Raw genomic sequence first — 20,145 nt, forward strand, 5'->3', positions numbered from 1 at the left:
CAACCTGTTAGACCAGATGCAGCAGCCTGTTTTTTAATGGGCTTTGTATTTATCTGACTTTTCCAAAACCTGCAGAATGTACTCATTTCAGATGTATTTCAGTGCATCTATTTTGGCTCTAATTTTAGAAATCAGGCAGATCTTGCCATCAAAATTGGCAGTTTTGCTCTGAGTTTCAGCACTAATGTCGAAGACCATAAAATGAGATCTGGTGTATGTCTCCTGTAGACTATTATTTGCCAAATCCTTAGCTGAATACATGAATGGATTTCTTAAAATAATGAATATTGAATAAAATCCAGTATATAGTTAGAGAAAATGTGGGAGGCTTCTCCTGCTTCCTCCCACATCTCACTAAGTTTGATTTTAGCATGTTAAGGCGAAAGAAAAGGAGAAAACACTATAGTGTTAATTAACAATTTTATGTTGTTTGCGGTATTGCACTGTTTATCTTTTTATGTGTCTGGTGTTATTTCATTTTGATGATTCTGTGTGTATGGTTTAAATCTTGTTAAATCTTTTAAAAAAGAAAATAGTTAGAAATAGCAAATAAATGACCTCCTGCAAGGCTTGCGTGGCTTATCAAAAATCAAAAATGTAACTGAGTACCTTATTAAAATAATCAACCTCACAGATTACCCCTTTCTTCTCCTACACTTCAAGATCAATGATACAACGGTGAATCAGAAAACAATAACAAGATATTATGAACAGCTAGGGAAGAAAGTTAAAGAATTAGGAGCACGCATGCTTTTTTTCAGCTATACTTCCAACAAAAGACCAATATCCAGTGAGGGAGAAAAGGATTTTAGAAACAAATTACTGGTTTAAAAACTGTTGTCATCAACAGAACTTTGGCTTCCTGGAACATGGTCTGCATTACCTATATGAAGGGCTACTGGCAAGGGATAGACTGCACCTCAAAAGAACTGGAAAGAATATATTCAGAAAACGACTGGCTCATCTTATCAAAAGGACTTTAAACTGAAATTGAGGGGGGAGGAGCACCAATCTTCATGACCTTTAGAACCTCAGTCCAAGCAAAAACCATTAGATAATCAAACAAGGAAGCAAGGAATAAAAAGAAACAAGAAATAAAAAAGAAAAACTTAATGAGGTTTTTCGTTTTCAGCTCTATTCTGATTGATTGATTGATCCTTCTCCCTTTCTTAATTTCAGATGATTTAGGGAAGGGTCCTCATCATCCCTATACATTACTGATATTTTGAGGGAGGGTATCTGGGTGTCATATATGTTGATTTGCCGTTGAGACAGTTTTTATTAGAAGAGATTTGATTTTTTTCCTCCATGTACCCAATTCTGATACCTAATTTTATTTATAACAGGTTTTGTGAATCGCCAACAAGTGACCTGGAAATGCGAGGAGGTCGGGGCAGAGGAAAGCGAGCAAGGTCTGCAGCAACTACAACCACACCAGGGACTGACATTACCTTTACAGAATCCAGAGGACTACAGAACAAGAACAGAGGTGGTGCTAATGGAAAAGGAAGACGGGGCAGCCTTAATTCTAGTGGCCGCAGGACACCCCCCAACTGTGCCGTGGAGGATGTGAAAGTCAGCCCTTTGTCAAACAACAAGAGGAAAAACAAGCCACCCATGGAGCTGGACTTGAATTCCAGTTCAGAGGACAACAAATCTGGAAAGCGTGTGCGCACCAATTCTAGAAGCACTCCTACCACTCCACAAGGGAAACCAGAGACTGCTTTTTTAGACCAAGGTTGCTCTTCTCCAGTGTTGATTGATTGCCCCCATCCTAACTGCAACAAAAAGTACAAGCACATTAATGGATTGAGGTATCATCAGGCTCATGCACATTTAGACCCAGAAAACAAACTGGAATTTGAGCCTGACAGTGAAGACAAAATCTCAGACTGTGAGGAAGCACTTGGCAACGTGGCACTTGAATGCAGTGACCCAAGCACAAGCTTATCACATTTTGATCAGCTGAAGGGGCCCCTGTCTCCTTGTTCCCTGAGTACCCCTGGAACACCAAAGGGGAAACGGGAGCAGGCCCAGAATGGCAGGAATTCTGGCAAAAAGAGGGGCTTGAACAGTGAACTGAATAGTCTCCCAGTTATTTCCAATATGACAGTGACTCTGGAAAACTGTTCAGTGGCAGAAAACAGTTTGGCCAGTGAAATGCCCAAGCTAGAAGCTGAAGGACTAATAGACAAGAAAAACCTAGGAGAAAAAGACAAAGGCAAAAAAGCCAATAACTGTAAAGTAGATAAAAATCTGTCCAAGCTGAAAACTGCCAGACCGATTGCCCCAGCTCCAGCTCCCACTCCGCCTCAATTAATAGCTATCCCCACAGCAGCTTTTACAACCACCACCACTGGGTCAATATCAGGACTGCCCTCCCTGACAACCACTGTTGTGCAGGCTACACCAAAGAGCCCTCCGCTAAAACCTATTCAACCAAAGCCCACAATCATGGGAGAGCCAAGCACTGTCAGTCCAGCTCTCACATTACTCAAAGACAAAAAGAAAAAAGAGAAGAGAAAACTTAAGGACAAAGAAAGCAAAGAGGCTGGGAATCCTAAAGTGGATTTGAAGCTGGGAAAATTGGAGGACACCAAGGGGTCTGGGAAAGAGATTAGTGGGCATTTTTTAAAGGAACATCTCAGCAAGAATGAAGTGTTAGCTAATGGACTGTCAGAGTCTCAGGAGAGCAGGATGGCAAGCATTAAAGCTGAAGCTGATAAAGTTTACACTTTCACAGACAATGCTCCCAGCCCTTCGATAGGGAGTTCCTCCAGAATGGAATGCAGCCCTTTAGTGAATGGACAGTCTTCAGTGGCGCCACTGCATGTGTTGACACAGAATGGGGCAGAGGGTGCTGCTGCTAAAACTAACAGTCCTGCTTATTCGGATATCTCTGATGCTGCAGACGATGGTGGTTCTGACAGCAGGTCAGAGGGCATGAGGTCAAAGGCCAGCTCTCCTTCAGATATTATTTCTAATAAGGACAGTGTTGGAAAAGGACATTCTTCAACCCCGGTACAATTACCCCAAGTAAAAGAGGCTCATTCTCCTTATTACCATGGCTACGATCCTTATTATTCTCCAAGCTACATGCACTCTGGACAGGTCAGCACCCCCGCAGCTGGGAACAGCAGCAATAACCCCCAGGGAATGAAGATCAAAAAGGAGGCTGAGGAAGAGGCTGAGAAAAAAGACAAGGCAGAGCCTCCCGAGTCCAAAAAAAGTGAAGCTGGTCCCACTAATTTGCAGCCTCAACACCAGTCTGTAATAACTCAAAGACACCCTGCACTTGCCCAGTCACTTTACTATGGCCAGTATGCCTATGGGCTTTATATGGACCAAAAATCCTTAATGGCCTCTAACCCTGCTTATAGGCAGCAGTATGAAAAATACTATGAGGACCAGAGATTAGCAGAACAGAAAGTGACACAAACTGGCAGAGAATGTGAAAGGAAAAACGAGCTCCCCCTGAAAGATCTGGGAAAAGATGACAAGTTGAAAAATATACCCTCTGCTACAATCTCAAAAGCACCTTCAGCTTCGGAGACCAGTAAAAACAACACTAAAATAGGGTCATCAGTCCCTAATAAAACTGATGAGACAAGTAAATCACAGATGCTTTCGAATCATCAGCAACAAATTCAGTCCGATAGCTTCAAAGCAAAACAAATGGAAAACCATCAGCTTATAAAGGAAGCTGTGGAAATGAAATCTGTTATGGATTCTATGAAGCAGACTGGAGTAGATCCTACTACAAGGTTTAAACAGGTGAGAAGGCGGGAGAGAGAGGGATGGAATTATTCTAAGCTTAGATCCTAGGGTTTTAAGCTATAATCTTTTGGCATTTAGTTGCAGATACTTCTGCCAAGGATTGTGTAGCTTATGTGGATGTTTTTTCTTGCTTTCTCAAACAAGATTTGTTGCTATGCTCTCACCCAGATTTCAGGATAGTAACAACTGACCTCCACAACCAAGCCCTTGATGCTTTGTACTGAAATTATATTTTGAAAGACAGAAATGGTGACATAACTTCAGGGATTTGTCTGAACACTTAGTGGCCATTCCCTATTCTTCCAAGGTTCACAGCCAATAAATATCAACGGAATGTGCAAGCCACACCAGAGCAGGGTAGAAAGAAGTAATTGAGTTACTTGGCTATTTCTAATAAGGATATTTCTAAACCTTGTAGAGCCATGCTCTGCTTTCAGTCTGGAATGCTGTAGTGAGATTATTTGCATGCCTTTTCTTCTCATGCTCTGCCAGAACTCTTCTTTCTTTGGATATTTGTTATGTTAAATTAACTTTGTTTTTGCAAGCAAATTTGAGGGTTGTTGCAAATTTCTAATGACCAGCAGTGTTGAAAGGGGTGAACAGGCAGAGAGATTGCTCTGAGACTTTCAGCAACTTTCCCCCAATTGGCTTTCTTCTAAGACTAAGAAGAAGTTCAGACTCCATAATTCCCAGCCAACTAGCTGGGACTGACAGGAGTTGGCATCATAAATTTCTAGATTATAGTATAAAAAACTACACATAATTGAGGAAGGCATAATGCTTCCAAAAGTCATTTACATGTGTAAAAACAATAGTAATAGCAGCAATATTCATGGGGAGGATTTATTATTTGATGGGTTTGTGGCAGAATCTGAGAATCCCTGTCTTATATCAAGTGGCAGATATAAATCTCACTGTATAATTTGGTTTATTATATCAATAAATCAGCAAATAGGAGGATAATGTTTTAATGCTATGCTTTTCAAATATTTTCAAGTATGAGAAGAAGAGACTTAACTTTTTTCAGACAGGGTAAAATATAAATAGATATTTCTCATACTAATCTTTGATGGAAGTCATAAATCTTCATTTTTATATTACACAGCAAGATCTTTATTCATAAACCCATCCACCCCCAAGATGAAATATTTTATTTATGTTTGAATGAATGAATGGTTTAGATCAGCGGTCCTCAACCTTTCTGGCACCAGGGACCGGTTTTGTGGAAAACAAATTTTCCACGGACCAGGGGCAAGGATGGTTTCCTGCACAACATAGTACCTGTGTATGGAGAGATGAAGCTTTGCTCACTCACCCACTACTTGCGCAGCCCAGTTCCTAATAAGTCCTGGTCTAGTCCTGGTCCACAGTCCCGGTGATTGCGGACCCCTGGTTTAGTTGATAGAAAATTGCTAAAATCTGCAGGATACTCAATTTTAAAAACCACAAAATAATAGATCAAAAATGTACATCAACAGGAATCAGTTTACATTGGTTTGCAAGGCATATGGATCATAATGGTGCTTTTGTTGTTCAGCTCTAGAATTTTCAACAGAAGTTTTCTGTTTTACGGAATTAGAGAGCCAGCTGGTATAGCGGTTAAAACCACCAGGCTAGTAACCAAGAGACCATGGCTTCTAGTCTCGACTTGGACACAAATTCAGCTGCGTGATTTTGGGCCAGTTAAGATTTTCTCAACCTGCTGCAATAATATGTAGCATGTAAGTACAGGTAGTCCTGTACAATGAACCCCCCAAAAGGTACTTAGGATCTGGATTTGAATTTCCAATGCTGCCACCTGAGGCTCCCTAGTCACATGATCAGTCCACATTTTCGCAATCACATAACTATGATCTACAACATTTTTTGCCAGAAACTTGTATTTATTTCTGGTTTTTGCCAAGAACCGCCAATAGCAGATAATGAGTTCACTTAACAGCTGGGGCATTTGCTTAACAAACACCATTTGATTTAACAAATGAAGCTCCTTTTTTATGATCCTGAAAACAACCATCACAAAAAATGTAAAATCAGGCTGTTCATGTGGGTGTTTCAACCTACAGCTGTCATGACATATGACAAGATATTCTGGTCTCCATTAAGGTTGTACTATAAGTCATGAACTGTCTGTATAGTCAGGAAGCTTATTCTAGTTTATAAGGTAGATTTATCAAAGGGATGTTTCCTGAAATGGTTATGTAATTTCAGTTTGTTTACATTGTGTTTGATGAAATGTAAAATACAAGTTCTAGTTCATGAGATTGGAATAATTTTTAAAAATGATTTGATAACAATCAAAATAGTATGATAAAAAACAGAAACCATAATCTTCAGAATTTCCCAACCTGTTCCTCAGTTTGGAGATATTAAAGTCCCTCCAAAAATTAATACTTTCATGCATTGAATTAGATTCAGACTAAAAGAAGAATACCTATTGCAGTCAACGGAGCTCAGTTTTCAGTTATTTAAAAGTGTACGTTCTAAGTCTGGATTTAGTACATTGTTTGTTGTAATGAATTTAGTTAATAAATGCCGTAATAGATTCAGAATACTTAATTTTATCTACAAGTAGTTAAAAACCATTTTCAGTCTTCTCTTATGCATACTTACTCAAGCTCCATATAAGATTGCTTGTTACTATATATAAAGAAGCATACTGTTTAATACCTTTATCGTATAAAGTGTAATTGAATATGCAAATGTACTACTGCTACTCTTTAATTACATTATAAGGGTGTTTTCCCCCCTACTTTTCTCCATAAATGTGAATTTCCGTTTCTGTATGGTAAGAGTGAGGCCCTTGTCCAAAGAGCTCTGTTGCATATTTCCCACAGCTGGGCAGTCTCAATTTTGTCTCTGTTGCACAGTAAATGTAAACTATTTCAGTTTCAAAACACAAAAAATGGAGGTTGCTGGGCAAAAAGCATACAAGTAAATCAATTTGGTTTGTGGGACTTGTCATACATTTATTGCACTTCTTTCAAAACTTTTCCCTTCATTATTCAAAGCCAGATATCAGAAAATCCTTACTATTGTAGGTAAAACACTTTTAAGTCAATTTAAATATCTCAATTGTGATTGGATAATGGTTTTATAGAAAAACTACTTTTATCCAATTTGGGGTAATTAACTGGTTTGGGAAGCCCTGATTTTTGGGGATTGTCACCAGTTTTTCTGTATCCAAGCTAAGCCAGTGAGTAAAAACTTTTGTATTGTTTACTTCAGTGTCGATAGTTTCTATTCCAAAGCATTCCTTAATTTAAAAAAACCCAGATAACCCATATATATATATGCTTATTTAGAAATCAAAGTATTATTTCTGCCTTCAAAGTTCCTAAAATAAAACCAAGACAACAGTTGAATCTTTAAATTTTATATGTTATGTATTTTTTCCATTAAGGTAGTGAAGGTCCATTTAAGTTCAATGAAAGCAATTTTTTCTACTTTATATTAATTTTTAATGAAATACTATTGCCATTCATTCCTGTCCATGACTCTGGCTTTAAAAATTGCAAGCTTTTGCTATTTTCCTAAGGCAAACAAGACTTCTATATGACAAACTGTATCCTCCTGCATTGCACATTAGTCCTTTTCCAGCTTATAGAGGTCTCCAAAGCAGTATGTGACATCGCAAAATGACTTCTACCTTGTGAAATTTAGATAGAGGCTAAGATTACATTCCTAGCTCTCTCTCTATAAAAAAAGCAAAAGGCCAGCTGGATGGAGTTAGTGAGGCGTTTCTGCTGTCTTGAAGCTATTTTCTGCTCAGTAACTGCAAGAGATCTGCCAGGAGAACAGACTGAGATACCAGTAAAAGAAGTGAAGCTGAGTTATGTCACATGCAAACTCCAGTGATAAAGACATGCCCTCAATTCCAACACAAATTTCACTCAGGTTGACAATAGCATTTTCAACACATTACATTTTTTGGAAGCTGCAAAACCCTTCTCTGTTTGCCGGCTCCACTCTTGACTTTTTTGGCTCTGTCCTCTGGACCACAGTGGTTGTAGGATGTTCTTTTAAAGTGTAAATTTTAAAATGGTTCCCCTCCCTTTTTTCCTTTCCTATCAGGACCCAGATACAAGAACATGGCATCATTATGTATATCAGCCAAAATATCTTGATCAGCAGAAAGTGGAAGAACTGGACCGTGAAAAAAAATTAAAAGAAGATAGCCCCAGAAAAACACCTAATAAAGAAGCTTCTTTCTCCAGCCTTCCAGTTTCATTGAACAGCATTAAAGAAGAGCCTAAGGAGATGAAGCGTTCTGATTCTCAGCCACTGGAGGAGAACAAGATAAAAAATGATGATCAAAAGACTGCTGTAAATTGGAAGGAATCCCGGGGTACCAGAGTGGCTGTTTCCTCTCCAATGACTCAGCATCAGTCATATATACAGTACTTGCATGCTTACCCTTACCCACAAATGTATGATCCCAATCATCCTGCATACCGCGCTGTTTCTCCTGTTCTCATGCATAGTTATCCAGGTATGTATCAAATTAAACTGAATAGGCCTATCAGTTTTGACTTTGACTTTTAGAAGCAAAAGAAAATTAGAAGCTTCAGAGATTCAATTTCTTTTGCAAAGGTCTAGAAGTGAAATAAATTTAACATAGCAGTTATTTTTTATGAATTATCATCATTTCCAAATACAATTTCTGCCTCCATTGGCATTCCTCTGGGCTATTACACTCAGGATAGTGGCTTGCCTATAAAAAAATATTGTAAGCATTTACTCTCAGAACCATTACAGTTATTACTTCTTCTACTTAAATCCCTAAATGTTTGAATTTGCAATATGTTCAACCCTCTTTATAACTTTTCATTTGCCAGGTTCAAATAGCCACGTTTGACAAGAGAAATCTAATCCCTTGAATACAATTTTTGTAATTTGCATTTCATGCATTTGAAATTGCCTTATTCCCCAATTGTAAATAGTAACTTGAGAGTACCTTTATTTTTTTTATTTGCAGGGGCCTATCTCTCACCAGGATTTCATTATCCTGTTTACGGAAAGATGTCTGGGAGAGAAGAGGTGGAAAAAGTCAATACCAGCCCTAGCATCAGCGTAAAATCAACCACTGAATCTAAAGCACTGGATTTGTTGCAGCAGCATGCCAACCAGTATCGCAGCAAGTCACCTGTGGTAAGATATAGCTTGTTCTTAATGAATTGCATTAATTGGATAACTGGAAGAGTGGGGTTAACTTTAACTGGTACATATACCTAAATAGAATTGAGATAGTCATACATTCAGAAGACTATGTTTATCATAACACGTTCCCAAAACACCACTAAACTACCACCTGTTTCCACCTTTTCACCATCCCCTGCCAGAAATATTGCTGCTTTCAATGATTTATAGAAGCTAACATTGTACTATCAGTAATGAATAAAATGATTCAGATGATGACAGTTGTCAGAGGTAATGTCAGTGAACTGAGGAAAATAATCTGCAGGGATGATATGATAAAGCAGGGCGATATACATAACCTTAAATACAAGCATACACGGAGATATCTTTTTTGCACAGAACAAAACTTTACATAATCAGCATGCAGTTATTTTAATAGAAGTATAGAAATCCATACATTACAAATGATCACATTGTGTTGCATGATGCAAAAAAATTCATATTTGACAACAAATCATGATTTAAGTTAGTTTGTGCTTTCCTAAAGGAATCAAAATTAAAGAAGCATATGCTACTTTTAATTGTACTGTGTATTCTGTTTCATTGTATTTTCTCCTAAATGATACTTAAAAATCTCAAAGTACAGTAATAAAGCTAAAATAAGTTTATAAACCTTAATCAGAATAAGGAACACAATAAAGCCTTTGCACCTCTCCTTAGTTTTTGGAATGTCACCATCAAATTATTTTTAAAAAATAGGTGATTTTTTTTAGATAAATTGAAGAAACTTTAATTGCTGTAAACAAAAGCTCCATATTTGATTAAAATAGTTGTCTTCTTTTTCAAGCCAATTGGATGTAGTTTTGTTAGCAGAGTAACTGGAATAACACAGGTGCAGGATGGTACAAGGTGTCAATGGTTCAGATGACAGGTAAAATATAAAGTCTTCTTTGAGTCATGCTCAGTTTTCTAATAACTGACAGATGTTGCACAATGCAATATCTCTATGTAGTTTTCTTGGCAGCAGGACAGAAGTGATGGGTCCCTCCCCCCCCCAATCTAAATAATAGTCTGGGATTCTTTGTTGGAAGAACTAATTTGATTCAACCATGCTTAGCTTTTAACATGGCAAAGATGTTGCCACACACCTGGGATATATTGGAGATACAAGACATTAACTAGAAACTGAATAACTCACTTCTAAAGAAGTGTGGAGTCATCCATTAATTTTTCTCAATATGTTTTGTATTTAGCCTGTGGAAAAATCTACAGCTGAACGCGAGAGAGAAGCAGAAAGGGAACGAGATCGTCATTCTCCCTTTAGTCAACGGCATCTTCATACACATCACCATACACATGTCGGAATGGGCTACCCGCTAATTCCAGGTCAATATGATCCATTTCAAGGTGAGTATCAACTTTTCCCTACCCTTTATTCTAAAAAATATTTGCTTTAGGTAGTGACCACATTGTTTACAGAACCTATTGTTCATTGGGGCTTATTGCCAGGATATGGGTACAGAAAGGCAATCTTAAAGCTAGCCCAACTGGCTCAAATGGCCATAGCCATCTAAGGTGCAGTGGGCTGACTTAAAGGGTGCTATTTTCATATCTCTGCATGGCTGATAGGAAGGTGAGGATATTATGCAATGGAAGTGCACGTGTGTGCGTGTGTGTGTGTGTGTATGTTGTGTTGTGTTGAAGTTTCTATTGATTCAAAGACTGCCTTTAGCCATACCTAACTCTGTAGTGGCATTGTGAGCATGCCATTATTCTTGGTCAGGTTTGGGTACACCATAACTTGGTTTGTTCATTCCTTCTGTTCTCCTTATTAAGTTCTTAACACTCCTCTATCCTTGTGCTTCTTGACCTCTCAGCGGCCTTCGATACCATCGACCATGGTATCCTTCTGCGACGGTTGCGGGAGGTGGGAGTGGGAGGCACCGTTCTTCAGTGGTTCTCCTCCTACCTCTCGGACAGGTCGCAGTCAGTGTTGGTCGGAGGGCAGAGATCGACCCCCTAGGCCCCTCAATTATGGGGTGCCGCAGGGTTCGGTCCTGTCCCCGCTCCTATTTAACATCTACATGAAGCCGCTGGGTGAGATCATACGCTGGCACGGGATTAAATATCATCAATATGTGGATGATACACAGTTGTATCTGTCCGCCCCGTGCCAACTCAGTGAAGCGGTAGAAGTGATGTGCCACTGCCTGGAGGCTGTCAGGGTCTGGATTGGAACGAACAAGCTTGCGCTCAACCCCGACAAGACCGAGTGGCTATTGATGCTCCCTCCCAAAGATGGTCCAGCTATTAAATCTCTCAGCCTGGGGGGTGAAATTATACACCCCTCAAAGAGGGCTCTCAATTTGGGAGTCCTCCTGGATCCACAGCTGACTTTAGAACATCATCTGTCGGCTGTGACCAGGGGGACCTTTGCCCAGGTTCGTCTGATGCACCAGTTGCGGCCCTACCTGGACCGGGAGGCCCTTCGGATAGTCACTCACACCCTCGTCACCTCAAGACTGGACTACTGTAACGCGTTCTACATGGGGCTGCCCTTGAAGAGTGTTCGAAGACTTCAGCTTGTCCAGAACGCAGCCGCACGAGCGATCGTGGGTGCACCTCGGTACACCCACGTTACACCTATCCTCCGCGAGCTGCACTGGCTGCCCATTGGTTTCCGGACACGCTTCAAGGTGCTAGTCGTTACTTTTAAAAACCCTACATGGTATCAGACCTGGGTACTTGAGAGACCGCCTCCTGCCAGTCACCTCCCAAAGACCTATCAGATCCCACAGACTAGGCCTCCTCCGAATTCCATCTGCCGGCCAATGTCGGATGGCGACTCCTTGGGGGAGGGCCTTCTCTGTGGCTGCTCCGGCCCTCTGGAACGATCTCCCCGTTGAGATCCAGACCCTTACTACCCTTCCGACCTTCCGCAAAGCAACTAAGACCTGGCTGTTCCGGCAGGCCTGGGGCTGTTGAACTATCCAGCCCCATTCGAGGTTACGACTGTTGTTGAATTTTAAATTGCTGTTTTTTATTTTATTTTTGTATCCCCTTCCCTTTTTATTGTTAGCTGCCCTGAGTCTCTCGGGAATAGGGCAGCATACAAACCAAATAAAATCTAAATCTAAATTCTTTTGACAACATACTGCAGCCAATAGGGCAGCCTTGCTAGCAGAAGTGTGTGTGTTGGGGGGGGGGGGGGGGGAGAAGGGAGGCAGTTGGTTTCCTACGAGTAGAAAGGCCTTTTGTCTTCTGAAACACCTCAGTATTGATAGGGAGTAAAGTTTGTTGGCTTACTGAGTAAGTATTATTAGGATTCTGCTGCTAATAAGCCATATAATCACTATGGGTATTTCGGATAACATGGTGAACTTAAGGCTACATTGATTTTAAAAATCCAAAGGGTTTTAAAACAGAGAATATGTAAATAGTATGAGTAGATTTATATGATTTTTTTAAAAAAAAATGGGGAAAGGCAGAGAGTAGCATTAATGAACAAGATTTCTGTTCGCCATTTAGTTCATATAGTTTTAGAACCAAGATTGTTTTTATTAAATAATATATTACTGGAGGTTAATCATAAGCAGTAGAAAATAGCATTTTTGCTTTGTCCCTGTATTCTACTAATATTAAAAGACTACATTTCTTACCTGATCCAAAGAGCTTCTGTGATGTTTATAGCTGAAAAAGTGTTAACTCATTATGTTCATTTAGTGCCCTGCCAATGTCTCTTTTATGTAAAGTACTGACTGCACTTTATGGTTCCATATGCCTTATGAGATATTTATATGCATTCAGAAAGAAAAACACTAAAGCGATAGCTATTATGCAAGCATTATGTTTTGAGAAGCTATAACATCTTTGCTGTAACTCACACTGACTTTTGATTCTTGTTGTTTCTGGTGCCTATTATTTTTACTGAGATTCCTATTCAGGAATTCATGCAAACCATTTAGCACCATGCAGTACAGTACTTGGAAAATAATACAATAAGGCAGAAAGCCTTCTTTTCTTATAAAATGCCTATTAGGTGGAATCTAAAAAAGGCATGCTGGTTAGAACAGCTAGGCAGGGCTTTCACCAGCTTGCTTGCAGTAATTAGGTATGCCTTCTGCAGAAAATATAATGGTGCTGTTGTGATTCATGTCTTGTTAATACGGAGGTCTGTAGCTATTGTTGACTTTTGTAAGTACGAGCACACATGTCCTGAGATATACCATTTCACTTTTCTCCAGGGCTGACCTCTGCTGCCCTTGTTGCTACTCAGCAGGTGGCTGCTCAGGCATCTGCATCTGGTATGTTTCCTGCACAAAGAAGGTAAATATTGTGAATTATACTCAGCTATCTTAATAGGAAAGGGAAAATTGTTCTATATTTTGAGGGCAGTCTTTGTAGGAAAGATACTTTGTCCGTTAATGAGAGCATTATCGTCCTCATCATAACATTTTCCACAGAGCTGTTACCATAGCGTAGTTAATTGATCACTGAAGCAGATACTATTCTTCTGAAAAAATGAATCATCCTGTCCATCATGTAACAGCAGGTCATTTAGATTTCCACAGAGTATGATTTAGCTGTGTATGTAAGTGTGTGTGTGATTGTGCGTGTGTGTGTACATATATTCATCTTCGTGATGTCATAAATCTAAGAAAAATGGGCACTTTGAGACAGCACTTATTTTTAAGTAAAATATCTGCATTTAAACAGCATTAGTATTCAACTGTTCCTAGTGAATGGAAGCTCTACCTATAAATAAATGTGCATTAATTAACAGATAATTAAATATCTGTCTGGTTTGCTATAGCATAACAGTATTTTTACCCACTTATTGAGACTGTTGATGTTACAGAGTTAGAAATAGGTTATTCTAAAAGGTTTTCTTGTTTTCTGTTTCTTTTCAGAGAATGATAAATCTGGACATGTACATCATCATGTGACTGGATCACATGAAAATAAGCGCTTTATTACAGACATCAGTTCCATGGTGTTAATTTGAAATGCCTTAATGGCAGGCAAAAACCAGTCATTTCATTTTTGTAAATTGCAGATTTTTATCTCAGAGTAACAAATGTTGCTGTATTTAGACTTCTGTTTATAAATATATATATATATATATATATATGCTTATATATATAAATATAAATATATATATATATTCTTTACTTTTTTGTATCTGTAATTAGGCTCATACAAAGAGTCTAATACTAAGTTGTAAACCACACAAGTAAATGAAAAAAGTGTATTTGTCTTGTTTAGAAAGCGTTATCCACAAAAGGTTGTTTGTTCCTTATTTTCTTCCTTTTTTTTCCTTTTTAAAAATTGTAAATAACTAATGTTATGTATCTGTGTGCCTGAAACTTGCATACTCTTCTAATATTGCCCACAACCTCAGTAGAGGCTAACTGTGATAATGACGATGACACTTTGGTACAATTTAGATGTCTATTTGGTGGCTCCTATTAAGATGCATCAGTATAAAATGTTACTGTATTAACTGTTTCATTGTAATTGTGTATTGTGAAAAATATACATTTGGAAGGCATGGGCTTGCCAGTACCACAAAAACTGTGTTGTACATAATGTATAGATTTTAAAATGGGAAAATAATGAGCATCTGTGAATAATGAAATGTCTTTTTTTATAATCTTGAATGGCAAATAACCCAATAGCCTGCATACCAGAAGACGTCTGTGATTGTTCTATTACTTGAATAGTCCTGCAGTCTTTTTTTTAATGTTTACAATTATCCCGTTTTAGAAGAGAGACTTTAATGCCATTGCCTCGTTACTTGTTTTATGCTGTAATCTAGTTTATTTTATGTAAGATGTATATTGAATGCTTTCATTTTTATACTTGCCTTAAATAATTTGGCAATCAGAATTAAAAAAAAATGCTGTTTTTTGTATTTTCTGGTGTCACATGGTTATTTGGAAATCATTGAGCAAAGAGCACTTTCTCATATTTATACAAGAATTTCTGATCAAAATTTGGGAAAGGAAATTCTAGTACATAATCCAGAGGAAGTTCAAATCTTTTGTCTTTTCCTTTCTTGAAACATAGTGTAACATGGACTTGACTGGCATACCTCTCCCCTTTGGGAACCAGGGAACTGTCTGAGCAGTCTGGAAAAGAGCTTCTAGAATAAAATTTAAATGCCCTTTTACTAAAGTGTAGAATCTTGTACCTTGAGTTGAAATGGGCTGCCACTGCCCAAGCACAGGGGGCAAGTTGTCTCTTCTTCTCCAGGGGATAAATTGAAAGAAAAATGGAAAGAATCAAATAATTAAAACTGTAGAGTTTAGGAGTGGAATGCTGAAGTGTCAGAAGAAAAAGAAATGAAAACTGAAGAAAAGCTAAGCTTCCTCAGAAGGAAGAATGAAACTTCTGGAATCTTTTGAAAACCTTGGTTATTACCATATAGTCTTTACTTGATATTAAGGAGAAGCATACCTCTTTGGGGCTTGGGTATTTTGCAATTGTATCTATAATTTAATAGAGGTTTTGGGCTACTCTGAGGGGAGCTGTGATCTATTCGGTTTTTAAGTAGTGGCATCATTCAAGCCAGAAAATCAATGAAGAGCTGAGTTTCAGCTAGATAAGTGAAATTGCTGAATGCAGAGCTACAGCAGATCTGTATTGGTAACAGCTTATAGTAGAAACAACAGAGCTTCCTAATGATTTTGTATATAATGCTAATAATTTAGTACCAAATGAATCAGCCACATATTTATCCCCAATATTCGCTTTTTCCTTTAAATAACATGTTTCAACTTACTTACTTAGCTTTCTTTCTAATCTGAACTGCAGATTCTCTTATTCATTTAAACTATGGTTTATTCATGGCAAATTTTCAAATCAAAATTTCATATTAATTCAACAAAAGTATTTTAATTAACAAATTGCCCAAGCTCAAAAATAGTTTTCTTTTAAAGAGGGGAAAAATATTTCAAAGCAGCTTGCAAAATAAATACCAAATATAAATTAATCAACCTAGGTGGATGGAAAATGTCTTGATTGCTTTCATCCCCTGGATTTATGGCTGGCTACTGATGGAATTGAAGAAGCAAAGAGTACATTGCAATTTTTGCAGAAAAACAATGTTTCTCACCGTTAGCAATTTTAGGATGCGTAGATTTCAACTCCAAGAATTCCCAGCATTCTGGCTGGGGAATAGTAGGAGATAAAAGTCCACAAATTTTAAAGTTGCCAAAGTTGAGATACACTGCTCTAAACCATTACATGTGTTTGTGAGAAAGGTGGGGAAGTATTTTGTTGTTGGCCTTCATTCATGTTGAATGAAATCATGCTCTTTGTTCAACAAATCATAAACAAAATCACATTAGAATGATAGGTGAACATGGCAAATTCTAAGAAACAAAAATAAGTTTCCTGTGCAGTTTTAACAAGTAAAACTAATCCTATGTAGAACATTGATGAGAACAATAAATCAGCTATAAAAGAGATGGAGGATTTTGATTTAGAAATAATCCCTGAAGGCATGACAGGTTTTTTAATTATTGCTTCAATTTACATGTCCTGATTGTCAAGACTGTGCATACCTATAAATAATTTTAAATTACTAATCGTTATATACAGTAGCAAAGCTTTAAGTTGAAATACAGAGGCTCACTGAACCATCCACCAACGATGAGAATGCTTTGGTTTTTCAAGATTTGGGGGGAAAACTCCAGATAGGTTGAAGAGATCAAGACTGATGGATATTGTCACTTCTTCTCACCAACTGCCAAGGCAGCTGTTGCATTGGTCCGACACTCCCGATCTTCCCAATGCTTCCCATGCCTCACCTCAGCTGCTGATGGCCTTGTTTTCCTACTCTCATCGCAGAAACAATCTTTGCCCAAAACAAAATAGTCCCATTTCAAAAATAGACCCAAATACCTAACATCCGTTTTTAAAAACAACTGCTTTTTATGCATTTAACCTGTTGTGTATCAGCCTCATTTTTCCATGTTTACAATACAGGTAGTCCTCTACCTACGACCACAATTGAGTCCAAAGTTTCTGTTGTTAATTGAAATATTTGTTAAGTGAATTTTGCTCCAACTTCTTCCTACAGTTGTTAAGTGAATCACTGTAGTTGTTGAATCTGGCTTCCCCATTCACTTCGCTTGTCAGAAAGTCACAGAAGGGGATCACATGATCCTCGGATACTGCAACCATCATAAATATAAGTCAGTTGCCAAGTGTCCAAATTTTGGTCACATGACCATGGAGACACTGTTGTAAGTGTCAAAAACCATAAGTCACTTTTTTCACTGCCGTTGTAATTTTGGTCACTAAATGTACTGTTGTAAGTCAAGGACTTCCTACATTTCCATTCTATCTATAGATTATATAGCTATTAGAATATCAGGTCAAAATTCAAATCCCTACTAATTTGCCCCCAACTACTGGTAAGTGACATTTAGACAGACTTGATAACTAATCAACCCATTAGGATTGTTTTGAGAAGAAAATACTTGTTGAACCACATATGTGTTCTCTTGCACTTCTTGGAGAAAAGTAATATAAAACGTGTATTCGATATTCTCTAGAAACTCAGAATGATACAAAAAATATCTGCACTTCTGTTTTCTCCACAATAATCCCATGACTGATGCCCATCCCATGAATTTCCATAATTGAAGGCAGGCTGTGATCTGGATCTCCTATGTTCCATGTCAGCACTTTCAGCCAAATCCACACTGGGATGAATTTACATTCTTTTACATTTATTTATTCAGTTACTTCTTACCAAGTTTGGAGAGAGACAACATACTTGTAACTCAGGACTGTGATCTCTTAATTTCCCATATTTTTTTTCAACCTTCCTTTGTAAAATTTACCTATCGCTTAACCAAGAACCGATTTAAATACGTAATTGTGTACTCTTGTATATGGGATGCAAGTAGTTAAGATACTGGACTTAAGAGACACTAAGCTTCATCTCAGCCTATCCCACGAGGTCATGATTGAGAGAAAAAATAGAGAACAATGTATGGTACTTTGCTTTTCTTCAAAAAATTGCAAGATTAAAAATCAACCAAAAATATTAATGAGACCTGTCAATTCAGTGACAACTATTCTTGAGTGAATATGGTATGATTCCAGAGTTTTGTTAAAATTTGATTCTGAATATCTTCCTGATCTCCTTTAATTAGAATGGCTTCTTAATGGTGCCCTTTTCCTACATATTCCATGATAAGAAACAAAACATTTGACTTCTCTACCAATATTCTTCTTGGTCAATATTCCTTTTACATCTCATTTTCTCGGCATCTTAAATTCTTTTTAAAGCATTAAAGCAGAATATTTCTGGAAAGCAGAAAATACTATGCCGCAGACTTATAACCATCAGTTAAAATGAGTTCTGTTGCTGTTCAATTTGATTTCTTGCTAGAACTTTGGTTTTTTGAAATTTGCTTCATGTGGATCGGCTTCATGCAGTGCTGATTGGGATTTCAGAAGTGATACATACCACTGCAAGGGGACATAAAGTTCAGGAAAGCTTCTCCAGTCTTAACCACAATAGTTATTACGATCTCTGGAAGAAAATAAAAAGGCTCCCATGTCACCATCTGACTATTTAACAGGAGATGCCAGAAATGGTAGCTCACCATAATACATATAACAGTGGAAAATATTTTGTTACACTGCAGTATTGCTAAAAAAGACAGCAATTATTCCATAAGAAGAAGGGATTCATAAAGCTTTAATCTTACATGCTAGTTGACAATTTTCAAACTGTACAGCTTATATAAAAAGTTGCTAACATAAAATACCCATAATACTTCAAACTGAAGAATCAAATGATAATTGCAATTATTTATCTTTATGCCTAGAGTGGAATGAACATTAGCATTCTTGTCCTTGTGGTTTTGCAGAGCTACATTCAACCTCTTTAAAGACTAGCAATGAGAATTATTGATTTAGCAACACCGACCTATTCTTTTCTTGAATATTTAAATGTTAACATATAGGCACTAATGCTCTACAATTTAACATTCACTAAGGAAGAGGTAACTGAAAAAAGTATTGTGGGACAGTTTGTGAAATCAATATTATATTCCCCACTAATAAAAACTTGAAAGAGGTTTACATTAAAATGTCTAATTGATTTTCACCTTGCTAGCATTAAGAATTCTGGTGTTTCTGATATAATTTAAAACTGCTCAAAATTAAGGAAAATATTACCCAAATGAGTGGAATAAATAATTTTTAGAGTTTTATAACATTTTTGCACCCAAAAGAATCCAAATTATTCCTGTGTTAAGTTCTACTCTATATAGTTTTCCTGATATATTTATATTTTTAATTAGTGTATTTTTATTGTATTATTGCAAGCTATTTTAAAAATGCACAAAAATACAAACGAAACAGATACAACAAAATACAAAGCAAACATTAAAAAAATATTAAGCAAAACCAAGAGGAAAATTATTCTCCATCCAAGGATGCCAGCTTCATATATCAAGTGTCATAAAGAATACATGACAATTTTAAATAAGTAGGAAATTATTTACCAGTTAGCACTTCTTTTCCTAACCTGGTACCTGGTTATAACAGACGTGTGTGTGTGTGTGTGTGTGTGTGTGTGTGTGTGTGTGTGCATGTGTGCGTGTGTGTTTGTGTGTGTGTCCGTGTCCGTGTCCCCAAAGCTAGCTTTGTGTCTTAAGGCAGGACTAGAATTCAGAGTTTCCTGGTTTCAATCAAGTTCAAGTCATTATTCAACTACAAAGCTAAAGACACTTGGGACAGTCTCTTCTTTTCCCTTTCTGCCTCACGAGGTTGCTGTGATATTTAATGATAACATGAATTACAGTTCTATAATATCTAGACTGACCCTATTGGGAAAGCTGCCTTATGCCTTCTTTAAAACTATTCAAATGTTGATTGCAAAAATCTGGATGGTCACTAGACAGCAGCAAAGAAATACTATAAGTAATGTGGTTTGGCATTCCATATATAATAGCCCATATATATTTTCCTGCTTTGAATTCTGTAATTCCACAATTTAATTAACAGAACTATTGTTTTTCACCTCACTTTGAAAACGTGTGCTTCATTTTCAATCAGAAAATACTGTAACTCATACTAAGAAGAGGATAATAATCAGACCAATAGGTATGGTAAGTGGGATTTTACACTAGGATGAAAAAGGAGATCATTTCTCCAGAAGCCCTTCTCAGAATTCAAAGTCTAAAATATTCACCGCCATCTTTT

General features: G+C 37.5%; 1 protein-coding gene across 4 annotated transcripts in view; it reads left to right on the forward strand.

The window, feature by feature from the left end:
* ZNF608 (zinc finger protein 608) overlaps positions 1-14,827 on the forward strand; it is a 114,259-nt gene extending 99,432 nt beyond the window's left edge. For 3 of the 4 annotated variants that reach the window (XM_032213437.1, XM_032213439.1, XM_032213438.1), the window contains exons 5-10: positions 1,347-3,774; positions 7,849-8,266; positions 8,753-8,925; positions 10,167-10,320; positions 13,158-13,239; positions 13,824-14,827. In XM_032213437.1, the coding sequence (XP_032069328.1) occupies positions 1,347-3,774; positions 7,849-8,266; positions 8,753-8,925; positions 10,167-10,320; positions 13,158-13,239; positions 13,824-13,830 (3,262 nt within the window). In that variant the 3' untranslated portion in view covers positions 13,831-14,827. Of the gene's footprint in view, positions 1-1,346; positions 3,775-7,848; positions 8,267-8,752; positions 8,926-10,166; positions 10,321-13,157; positions 13,244-13,823 lie in introns of those variants that run through there. The other variant, XM_032213440.1, reaches the window with a different exon arrangement.
* The last annotated feature ends 5,318 nt before the right edge of the window (positions 14,828-20,145 follow it).

Source organism: Thamnophis elegans, chromosome 3, assembly GCF_009769535.1.
Source record: "Thamnophis elegans isolate rThaEle1 chromosome 3, rThaEle1.pri, whole genome shotgun sequence".
Lineage (NCBI taxonomy): Eukaryota > Metazoa > Chordata > Lepidosauria > Squamata > Colubridae > Thamnophis > Thamnophis elegans.